Source organism: Leptosomus discolor, chromosome 1 (assembly GCF_034619465.1).
Source record: "Leptosomus discolor isolate bLepDis1 chromosome 1, bLepDis1.hap2, whole genome shotgun sequence".
In the NCBI taxonomy this organism is placed as follows: Eukaryota; Metazoa; Chordata; class Aves; order Leptosomiformes; family Leptosomidae; genus Leptosomus; species Leptosomus discolor.
The window spans coordinates 23,152,176-23,164,737 of NC_141391.1; the positions used below are offsets into that span (position 1 = coordinate 23,152,176).

General features: G+C 35.9%; 1 protein-coding gene across 3 annotated transcripts in view; it reads left to right on the forward strand.

The window, feature by feature from the left end:
• The window catches only part of PAN3 (poly(A) specific ribonuclease subunit PAN3), an 83,748-nt gene that overhangs the window by 35,187 nt on the left and 35,999 nt on the right, over window positions 1–12,562 (forward strand). For all 3 annotated transcript variants that reach the window (XM_086476265.1, XM_086476273.1, XM_086476279.1), the window contains 2 exons: window positions 1,651–1,812; window positions 10,618–10,768. In XM_086476265.1, coding sequence (XP_086332391.1) covers window positions 1,651–1,812; window positions 10,618–10,768 — 313 coding nt within the window. The remainder of the gene's footprint in view (window positions 1–1,650; window positions 1,813–10,617; window positions 10,769–12,562) is intronic.

Below are 12,562 nucleotides of genomic sequence, written 5' to 3' on the forward strand. Positions count from 1 at the left end.
GTTGCTCAGTAGTTGAGTGATTCTACCAATAAACAAATAATACTTAGATTTACCATGGTCAAGTTTGCATTTGAACCATAGGAGGACTTAGTGCTACCCATCACACAGTTTACCAAATTTCTAATTGGTGTGGCAAAATTCAGTCTTGTTTATTGTTGTAAAGTTGGTTAACTTGATCTTCGTGGAGTTTATTGCCTTTGTAGTTTGTAGTCCATGTTGGTATCCTTGGGGGGCTTTTTGTTGTGCGTGGTTTTGTGGTGGTGTGATGTTCTGTTTTGGTTTGTTTTTTTGGCAAATGAGGTACTAGTGACTCTACTCAGTTTTAATTCTTTTTAAAGCTTTCAGCCTAAAAACTTTTAGGGAAGTAGAGGATGGAATCTGTTTAGGTTTTGTTTTTGCAGCCATTTTTTAGTAGTTTTGTCCTGTGTTTTGCAAGTTGTTTGTGTGTGAGTGGGGAATCTTCTCCAACTAGATTCTTGCCTTGTTTCCTAAGGAACAATTTTTAAAATGCATATCAAGGCACATATTGCTAAGATTTCTAAGGTGCCAGATGAAGTAGATATCTGAATAAAGGTAAGCTAAGCTTTGATTACTTAAAAAGCGGTCTGTATCCAGATGATGATAGTTTGTATTTTCACATTAAAAAAAACCCCAACAACAAAAACCCAACAAAAAAAAAAACACAGTGAAAGAAAAAAAGACCAACCCTTGCATTGTTGATATAATCAGTATAAAAGGTCCTGGTCTCAATATGCATAGATGCTGAAATATTTGTTTTGGTGGTATTTCCTGTCTAGGTAGGTAAACATAGGTTTGAAAGCATAGAAAAATCTGGAAAACTTCTGTACTTTACCTGTTTGAAAGTCTTTAACAGATTTTTTTTTTTGCAGTGCCCTTTTTAATTTACTGTTCATATCACGCTTTATAAATAGTTTCATTTTTAGAGATCATTGCGAATGTAACAGAAATGTCACTCCTATTGAGGTGCAAGTGCCTCCTGCATGTTAACTTCTTCAAGAATGTTTTATTTTCTCAATTTTAAGTCAGTTTCCAATGCATTTATGGTAATTCTTGTCTGTTTTCACTTAAGACAGTAGCTGAAATTAGTCTTTTGAATATTAGTTTGAGCATAAATGTTTTTCTCATTGAGTTCTGCTGCAATTGCCTACTCAGTTCTACCTGATTTTTAAAAGCAAGTCTTCAGGAGATGAGTCTTGGCAAATTTGAATATAAAAAGAAGCATACAAAAGCAAATGTTAATTTCTTGTTTGATAGAAGTCTCAAGGGAAGTGTTCATTATTATGATGTGATTGAAGGTATCTATTTGAGAAATGTGGAATTTTTTTAAACAATTCCTCATTTTTACAGAAATCCCAGATTTATACTACTATTTCAGTGGCTGACTTGTGATGGACAGTTTTGCTTACAAATAATTAATAGTCTCTGAAGTTTATTTTCTTTTTTTTTAAGTATTGTTCGTTATAACCAAATAGTCAGGATTGAAAGGAAGCAGTCTCAGATAAATTTTACTTGCAAATTGTTTCCTATTCCACCAATCCAGAAATCATATCATGGTGTAATACCTATTTTAGTGTAGCTTTAGATGAGGGTTGTTAGGAGTGGCCTGGTTTCTCTCCTTCTTTTTCGTAGCCCAGGAAGTATCGACTGGGGATGCTGGATGAGAGGATAGTTCCGGTGGGATCAAAAGCAAGAAAATCAAAGAACCCTATCGGCTGTCTGGCTGACAGGTGTAAAACGGGAGTACCCATCAATATGGTTTGGTGGAACAGAGTCACAGAAAACAATTTACAGGTAAAATTATTTTTTACTAGTCACTTTTTCAGTATTTTGGATGCTTTATTTTAAATTTTGGAAAAATGTTAGAAGCAAGTGCTCCAAACATGGGTTGAGATCAGATCAAATATTTATTTCACAAAGTTAGGCATAGTGGCTCTCCAGGAGAGTGATTTGGAGATGTTTTATTCTCTTCACCCATCACTGTGCTATGTGCTTTGCTTGATTATGTTATAATCTATGGAGGAAGAGGAAAAGTAATCAATAAATGTATTGTAAAAGCAAACATACACGACCTTTTATTTTTATTTTAATGTGAGGAAGGTTTCTCTGTTAAAATTAGTGATCTTTGTTGAAATGATTGACACTTAATGCAAATAAATTCCCTCAGTACAGAATTTGAAGATGTAACCACCATGATCAGAAAGTGTAAATCCTTAATTTTTATGCTGGGATAGTTTATATTTCTCAACTTGTTTGTGAAATTTTATTGTTGCTTTACTTTATTCCTGAGTTTTCTTCAGCTCCTTAAGAGGGAAGAGGTACAGCTGGATTTGAGCATCTCTGTACAGAGTAGCAGGTTATCCTCAGGATGATAATGAAGGATAATTCTAGCCTAGTAGGAATTTGCTCCGTGTCCCTTGAAGTGGGGTTTAGATGGAGATTATGGTAGTGGTGGGAACTGCAGCATTGCTGCTAAAACTGTTTTGCACTTCTGTAGTGCTTTTGATATTTCAGAGATTATTTTAGTCTTTCTATGAGGATTATGTTCTTTTTCTGAGTGAAATGGGTGAATTGACAACAGACTTCTAACTAGAATTTGTGGCACCTCAAGAGTTTCTTTCAGTTTGCTAAATTTCTGCCACATAAGGGCCAACATGAAGCTCATACGAGAGTTCTTCCGTACTGATACTGGTTTTGCATTACTTGATGTTTGGACGTCTTTGTGTTACTGAAACTGGGAGTCATGGGCAGCACGATGCAGGCAAACCAGTGCTACGTTGTGTTAGGGGCATTTGGGTTTAAATCTGTCTTGGCCCTTTTGCTGCTGGGGAAGCAGCACAGCCACTGGTGGAGAAAAGGTGAAGCGTAAAGGAAACATTGGTAGAAGGACCAGGTAAGATTGCAGAGGAGTGGTTGGTGCCTGTGAAGCACTACTTTTCTCGAGAGAAGATTGACAGATTGAATTTATCATGTGTATTGAAGGGGATCGTAAACTGTAATTAGTAGACAGTTGCTCTGAGAAGAGAGAATTAGAAAATGGGTCTTTGAATTTCAGATGGATGTTAAAGGGCAGGAAAAGCCCTATTTGTAATCATGTCCTTAATTTTTTTTTCTCTGCTGTTCAGTGTTGCAGCGAGGTTTGTCATCAACCTATTCCACATAGAGTAGAGAGAAGAAAAACTTGTTTCTAGAGGCTGGAGTGCCGGTATGAGACATGGAGCTTCTGACCAGGAGCAATTGTCTTCTCAGTACCTATGAGCTCCAAAGTTGTGTGAAAGTGTGGCAAAGGAGAGCTCAAGGTCTCCTAGCTTTGAGGTTAGCAGCAATAGCTCGGGATTGGCTGCAGAGTACGTGGCTTTTGAAGGGTGCAATTCCAAGCTCCTTTATCATGGCAGAATCTCAGCTACATTATTGATTTAAACTATGTACAGCATAAGATTTTGTATTATACGATGCAATTACATAGCTTCCAATGGAGATGTGGGACTTTAGGAAAGCATGAATATGCATGTGTGGTAGAAATAAGAACAGAAGCATGTTCCAGCCATAGCAAACAGAATTGGAGGAGAAACAGGAGGGATTGCGGAGAAACAGTGGAGTCTGGCAAGACTGAACGGAGAAAGGTGTAAAAACAGGCTGCAGATGAGATTATGATTATTTAAAGCTCTGCATAGATAAGAAACCACATTTTATCTTGATGTTTTCATTCTGATCATTGTAAATCTTTATATTGTAGTGTGAACATTTTCTAACTTACCATTAAAACAAAGCTGGAGAGCTCTTAAAAATTGGGAATTTTAATTATAAAAGCACAAAAAATGGCTGGAGAAGTTTGGTACATGAGACTATGTAAAAATGGGTGATTTCATACTGAGGTTTCAGACTGACCTTTTTTTCCTACTTCATTATGTGTGTAATCCACAGATGGCATTGCTCTTCAGTATTTTAAAATATCCAGGCTGTTTAGAGATTTTTGCAGGTGTGACTATAGGTTACACAAACTAAATTTTGGCTGATGATGAGTGCTAAGCAATAAGTAGAAAGGTTAAGTTATGGTGGAGGCACATCTGTTTGAGGGCATGGTTTTTTGTTTATGTTCAAAGATGAGAAAGCAGAATTATATCTCAAAATTGCTAAGGGCTTGCAATTCTGGGCAGGTATTGAAGCTCCTGCATCTATTTGAATGTCCACTCTTCCAGATGTATGATTTAAGATGTGGGAATATGCTGTTTCATGGTGCAATATTTAGAAATTTTTGCCCAAAAAGTGGCTATTTTAAAAAGCAAGGTAGCTTACAACATGCATTGTAAAACAGTATAACTGTTTCTTATGCATGGCTATGAATGTATAATCCGGATCTGTTCTCTTTAAATACTGTATTACGCTTACATGTTTAAAAGTGAAGTCCACAGAGTGAATTGTATTCTGGCTTGAGGATTAGCAGGGAAAAAAACCCCAAGAAACATCCCAAAACCCAAACAAACCAAAGATCATTCTATAGTGATATGTCCTGCCCTATATTGGGAAATGATCTGAGCTGCTATACTACTGTATGATACATATTATAATAGCAAATGGTAATTCTCTTTAAAATAATAGGAACAGATACATGTTTAGTTATACAGATCAGCTCTTAAGCACCATGATTTTTTTTGTTTGTTTCTTGAACAGAAGAAAAAATAATAGAAATTTTTCAAACATTTTGCATTAAGGATATGGACTTTTCAGACTTTAGGGTTTTTACAATACTTTGAAGCATTTTGGTTAAAGAAATGTGGAGCTATTCCAAATCTTTAAAAGTTTACTTTTTAGTGGAATCTCCTTGCCAAATGTAACAAAACTTCAGTAGTAGTTTTATTTGTCTGAGCTTGTGTTCTGGTTTAAAAACAGATAAATCTTTAGCTAACAAATTTTACTTGGTTTTAGTGAAATTGTCTCTAAGTTTTCTGTGAGAGCAGTAGAGCTAATAACATTGATGAATTAAAATTTATTAGAGCTTATCATATGGGTGATGTGATGACTTATCACAGTAATTGCGATAAGGTACCATGTTGCACAAATTCAGTAGTGGGATGGAAAGAGATTTACTTTGAGGCTTGGTGACCTCCAGTGCCTGCTGGGCTGCTCTGACATCACAGAATGTGTCCTTCCCTGATGTCATAGTTAACAAGGAATCCTCCTGGAAATGGAGGGATTGCAACAATGCTGTCCATGTAGAGTGAAGTTCATTGTATGACACATCTGCCCATTTAAAAACAACAACAAAGAACCCCCCAAAAACAACAGCAAAAATACCTACACATAAAAACCCCAAACAATAATTTTTCATGTTTTTGGATTCCCAAGGGATATTCTGAAAACTATGCCAAAAATAGACTGGTAGCACAGCCTGCCCAGCTTTATAGTGGGTATGGTTTAGTGGTGGTTACAGAAAACCATTACAAGATTATTCAATTTGGGATGTCAGAACAGATCAGCATGAATTTGGGTGAAGGGGAGTATAAAAAGAGAACAAAAAGGCTTGTATCCAGTTTTTAGCATGGTAGGTACATTAGCACGTTCTTCTGAAATAAAATGAAATTGGCCTATTTTTTACTTTAGGTAGCGGGCTTTGGGCTTTGGTTGAACGTGGGACCAGAACCAATCTAGCAAAGTAGCGTTACAGCCCCCGAAACAGAGGTGGTTGCTCTGCTGCTGCTGCACAGCTCTTGTGTTGTGTGTGTTTTGAGATGCTGAACTGGAAATGAGAGAAGACAGAGAGAGAGAGGAGGGTGGTTTCCAGTACTCCTGTGGGATCCCTGCATGGCCTTCTAAAGGCTCCGTAACTTGTGCATCCCTGTGTTACAGCGTACATCTGTAAGGATTCATTTATGAATGAATGCAGCAGTGGGGCCTTAGGAGTTTAACACTGAGGAGCATAAGGACAAATCATACATATCAAAATTGATAGTTGATGAAACAGGAATTTTAATTTTATTTCTGGACTACAGAAATCTGTTAATATGTGCAACTGCTTAACATACAGTAATGCTGCATGCTGCTGTGTCATCCTTCCAGCGATGGTCTTCAACTGAGATCCTTGGCTTCCTCTTTGCTTTCATCTGCACCTTTCTTTAAGGAGCCTTGAATTGGTTTTCGGTGGTACCCACAAAATATTTGTTTCTTACCCTCCGTGCTGTATTTTAATTGTATTTCCTTTTATATCTTTAAAAGCCACCAGACAGGTAAGCTCTGTGCTGAATGGTGACAGAAATTAGTTTCCCTTTTCCCTTTTTTTACTCCTCTTGTGGTTCCATACTTACTAATTGCATCATGAGTAAAATCAGCCTTCATTTGGACTGTATTTGTATGTGTTTTATAACACTGCATTCTCTGGAGTACAGCAGTATGGAAATTCTTTTTTGTATGTGAATCTGGATGGATTCAGTTTTGTGGTCTGTCTGTGGAAGTTTCTCTGCAAAGCTGACTGAAAAGAGGCTTTTTTTCTTTTTGAGAGAGTATAGACATAAAGCACCTGAAAATAGGGTATTTTGCTGAAACTTCTTCGTGGAGTCATTCTGGTAAGAATGCATGGTGCAGGTATTAATTCAAATAATGCCTAGGGAAGTTGCTTCCCTGCTTTAGTTTGACAGAATTTTTATGAATATAGTGGAAGAAGGGGGGTGAGATTTAAACTGCCCAGGTTGAGAGGAAAAAGGAATGGTGTTAACTTTAGTAAATGTATGAGTTGGAAGTTACTTTAGGTGGGTTTCTAGGAAAATCTAACATAGCTGACAAAGCTGTACTTGTTTCTGTTTAATACTGTTTGTTGGAAACTTATTAATGTTTTGAAATAATTTTGTATGTGCTTTTTCATAGGACATTTGCATTTGAAACTGAAAATACAGTCTTTGGTTTGTTGCATGGTGCAGATAGTGCTAGAAGGCTTTGTGTTTCTTGTTTGGGCTTTAGAAAGTGCATTCTAAAGTGCTGCTTTTGTTTTTAACATCACAGTATTGCATAATTCATTACATGTCTTCTAAGTCTTGCATCTCCATTCTTTTAATTATTCCCAAAGTTTAATAAAAGCCTTCAATATCCGTTTTCTTTACCTTTTTTTACCACTCCTGATTTACTCAGGTTTAAAATTCTAAGCCCGGTCTAGCATAAGTAGGTTAATTTTGAGATGAGGAATTAATGACTAATGAAATGAAATTTGTATTAAACCTGTGCTTATGGGAAATCTAAACATAATACAGAATGAAAAAAATGTTTTTCACTAGTTAGATGTAGGTTACTTTCATTCTTATAAAAGATAAACATTTTTTACTCAATGTAATTTTGGGAAGTTTGGTAAGATTCAAACAGAAAAACTGTAAAAATTCCCTGTAGGATTTTAAAGCATAGTCACCTTTTAGACAGATTTTTAAGCTTACCATTAATTAAAATGTAAAACAAGCACTGGAATTTACACTTTGTGTTATGAGTTGCCAGAGTGAAAATAGGATATTTTTCCAGACCAGGAACATAATTATTTTTGAATCATTTGCCATTAAGAATGTGGCTTCCTAGTTTTGGCATATTTCCATTCTCATTGATGCAGAATAGGTTGTCGACAAAGTTTGAAAAATGATGAAAAGATTAAATATTCAAGAACTAATAGTGAATATTGCATTCACTTAAGTCTGGTCTAGTCACTTATTCTAGCCTACGTGCTATGAAATTGTTATTATTTTGTTGGAAGCAAGGTGTACACAGAAAAATTAGTGTTTGACTTCAGATGAAAACTTTGAATGGTTTTGGAAATGTTGTAATAACTGCAACTTCACATAGGTGTATTTAAACATGTCCTGGGGCTTAAACTTGAATTTTGGTGACAAAGTATTAACTAGTTTTGACCACAAATTTATTAATTTTTTTTGCATTAGTTTGATTAGTTTATTCTGGCTGATGGCTGTGGAGCTCAGGTATTTTTCTGTATTTAGAAAACAGCTTGAGTGTGGGAAGGTCTTTTAAAATTGGCACCAAAATTTAAATTACTTTTTTATCAATGGGGAAAGTCTTCAATTACAACATCATGTTTGTAACATCACAGAGAAGTGAAACAGGCTTTTATAGTAAAGAGTCTAGCTGTGCAAATCAAAGCTGTTGACTCATATAAAATGCTGTCATAGAAGTTATATAGAAACAACTTAAACTTATCAGACTTTGATTCTGATCCTGAATTGTGACACCAAAAAACTGGAATGAAAACTGAATTTCCATCAGGCTTGACACACTGCTGCTTGTAATTCTACAGCATAAACCCAAACTGCTCTAGCAGATTCCTGGGTTTGACTCTTTCATTTGGATAAACTAAAACACCTACCAGTTAAAGTGGAGCTCTGAAGCAGCTTCATTTCAAAATTATGGTGGATATTGTTTAAGTAACTTTGAGAGACAAAAACTGGTCTATGAAAACTTGCAGAATGCATTTAGAAATAAAACCCAGCCCTGTTCTGTAGGCATTGATTGAATCAGTTGGTGAAAGTGGTAAGACTTTAGCCAGAATAGTATGGATGGGATTTTGGGAACTCTCTTAATTGCTCTGGGAAAGGCTGAGGTTATCTTCCAGGTGTCTTTCTCCCCACTTGCATGCTTCAGTTTTTTGCCATGTCCTGCCCTTGTTACTCAGCTGACACGGTATTTATGTGTGGTAGAACTGTGCATGTGTCACGGCTAGTCTTAGCAGTACAAAAACTTGGATCTCATGTAATTCTTTGAAACGTTGTGTTTTTAGCAAGATGCTACAAATTATGTCCTTTTCTCTTGTTTTGGTTGATGGTGACTTTTCAGCTATATTGCCACTTGGGCAAATTCTGCTTGGCTCTTTACCAGCTGTAATTTTCTTCAGTTTCAGTGCAGATTTGGCTGAATTGTGCATGGCAGATTTTATCTAGAGGAACACCATTGTCTTAGTTATTCTTGTACCTAAAATTCAGATAAGTCCATAATATTAGTTTTTGAGTCTAGATGTATCAGTTATTTGTTTTCAGTCTGCAGCTTGCCATTTGTTTTGCTGCATTAGTGTATACCTTGGCAAGTTTTTTTTTTTTTTTAACTAAATGTGGTTGGAGAATTTTAAGATTTTTATGAACTTTTTACCCATGTAAATCCAGGGTTTACTTCACCAGTCTACGTATTTGGTTATAGCTGTTCTTTGAATATTCAGACACATGCACGTGACTAGTATGTAACATCATAAGGTGGTTAGCAGTTAAAATTTACTGTCTGGTTAAAGGTGGAATATTGTTACTAGTTATTTTTAAACCTGAACATCCTCTTTAATTTTACAGCTTTTAGAATCCTTTTTCATTTCCAGTGCTTTGAAATACATTAATGCTATGATACTTGGCTGAAGTATTCAAATAAAGATATTAAAAACAAATTAACACAAAAAATACTTTTCAAACGCTTTTCTTCCCTGTCTAAATTAGTTTTTTGTAATCACATTTTCTAGTTTAGCACTACCTTAACTTCTTTAATGCCACTTTATTCGTATTTGTAAAAATCAATATTGGTAATTTAACTAACAGTTGATATATTTGGTAATTTAAAACCTGCCCAAAATCAAAGTGATCCAATATAATGTGCTTTTAATAAACATTACAGATTTTCTTGACGGTATCCTTTGTCTATTGGGAGTTGTTACTATCTTCTCATTTTATTTATTTTGTTTAGACTCTTTTGAGAGTACTCTGAAGATTACTTAATAAATTTGACTTAAACAGTTCATAATTTTCAGACTTTTCAGTGTGTTCATTGGGGCTTATTTCTTGCCTTAGTTTCTTTTTTCTTCCATTAGTGTCTTTTGTAATTTGCTGTCCAGCAATAAGCTTTTTGCCTTTTGAGCTCTAATCAGGATTTTCTTTTTCTGACCCTCCCTGCCCCAAAACAAACAAAAACCTACCCCAAAACTACAAAACCCTGTGCATAGATTTTAATAGAAATTAAAAATTGATTGTGTGATATGTTTTATGTACTAATCGATACTGAATGTTTGATGGTCACTCTGCTGCTATTTGTTTCTGTGGTACCAAATTAAACCTCATTACTAAAGGTGCTACGTAAATGGAATAGGTAATTAAAACAGAAGTTAACGTCACAAAAAAAGAAACATATAGGCCTATTTGAAGTAGAGGCAGGGATGACTTCTTTAGTAGGAATCATTTTTACTGCTTTAAGTTGAAACTGCTACTTAGTTTGAGATGAAAACTCTGAAGTCACGTAGGAACAGTCAGTGCAGCAGTGGCAAGGCTTTCTTGGTGTCCAGCCTGTTCTCCAACTTTATAACGTAATGCTTATGGAAAGCCTTTTGCAAAGTGTTTGTATGAACTCATATATCAGCTGTTCATATGGAAAGCTTCCTAATGCTGCCTCAGACGTAAGCTAGAAAAACAGTTAAATTTGTTCATGCAGACCAGCTTCCAGTATCTGCTGTCCTTGTCAGCAAGCTGCATGTAACTTAAAAATATCCTCTTCACTCGGTAGTCTTGCCTAGAAAGTATTTTCTTCCTAATAGGCACTGTCCATCTCTTCACATTTAAAATAAGCATTTAATTTACATTTGTTTTTAAACAGACACCCAATCCTTCTGCAAGTGAGTTTATTCCTAAAGGAGGATCAACCTCCAGGCTGAGTAATGTATCCCAGTCAAGTATGTCTGCCTTCTCCCAAGCCTTGTTCTCTCACCCCTCCATGGGAAGTCCTGCTACTGCTGGGCTAGCACCAGGTAAGTTGAGAGTAATAATTTGCAGTACACATGCTTCTTTTAACTTACAATTATGTCAAACTTAACCGTGTATAGATAGTGACCAGGTTTATTTGGTATAAATGTAGCCACCTCCTACTGTAGCTCTTAATTTTAAGACAGTCTTCAAGTGTATAATCGTGCAGGAACTTGGGATTTATCTTCCAGTATTATGGAAATCACACTGCAGGCTGTGAAATCTGTTCAGCCACAGCACCGCTGGAATTAACTCAGCCTAACTTAGTCTGCTCTTTTTGGGGAGAAGGGGTGCTGAGTTATCACACACTGTGCTCTAAGCGGTTCTTGCCAGAGCAGTACTTGAAGATGTTTTAAACTACCCCTAGTCTAGAAATGCGCTGTTGTCTGCAGTGAATATGTGCTCTGATTACCATGCAATGATCAGCTCTCTTGGTTTATTTCTAGAGTATGTACTCTAGAAGTAATTATTTTCAATGTTAAGGTGTATATGCGAGGACTTAAAAATCTCGATGAAAAACAAAAAGTAGAAGATAAGCTTATTCTAAAATAATTTGCCTTGCAAAGTAGTGTTAATTGTTATTGTATCTGCCATTTAAGGCTGACTATGATTATTTCCCACATTTAAAACTCTTAAAGAAATGTGTCCCATGCAGTCATACAATACTGAGTGACGAGACTTTTTACACTTAAAAAGTTCAGGCTCTTCATGCATCTTTTGGACTTCTGATCTTAAGTTAGCTTTGTTCTAATATATATATATATATTTAATAAAACAGAATAGTTTTAAGATACAACCATAAGCAGATCTTGATATTATACATTGCAGATCCTTTAGTGGGTTTCTGTACATACTTAAACTTTTGGCAGTCTCTTGTGACAGACAAGAAGTCTTGGGTAGCTGTCAAAAGGCAGAGGGGCAAATATTGTAAATATTAGGTTTTTTTAAACCGGTATTGGCAATTGCCATCTATTAAACTGAACTTCAGTCTTTCCCGATGCCAGGGGATAAATCTCAGTGTCAATGTGAAAGAAGCTAGCGCTTAGCTTGCATGTTATAAGTATTGAAACAGGCTAGGAAAGTGATTGATGCTTCTGCTGACCGAATGAACATGTTGCAGTGCTGTGTCTGCTTCATAATATATTGTGCTGTACAGTCTTATTGGAAAACTGTTGTGTTTATATGCCTCTCAGCCTTGTCACCTGGATTGAAAAGTGTATAAAGGAGTAAATAGAATACAGTAAAATGATCTACTTTTGGAAAGTGTCCAGTGGGATCTCAGAGGGATCCTTCACAGTCCAATTTCTTTACCATCTGTAAGTAATACTTGAAAGGATAAGTAACACTGTTGATGAAAGAAGTTCATACAACAATTTGAGCTCTTAGCAATATAGATGCCGATGCTGAAAACGATCTAGATTCAAATACTATTGTTTATGGATGAAAGGAATGGGGGCGTATTCGTAAGAGCTAACTTCAGGCAAAGTTGGCTTGTTTCCCTGCTCTTCCTGTATAATTAAAAAGAGAATATAGTTCAGAGTAGGGATCTGGGTTGGGTGCTTATAGTTTCTTTAGAAGCTTCTTTCTTTACACTGAACGCAGAGTTCTCTGTGAACCTACATGTCCTGTGTAAATAATACTCATAAACATTTATTTTTATTTAAATGGCTTAGCTGTCGATAGCATACATCCACAAAAACTTCTATTACCTCAAGGTGAGTTAGGAGGTGCTCTTTCTAAAAGATTAGGCTCTTAAATAAGAAAGCAGTATTTATGGGTGGAGGATGTTCACCATTTAG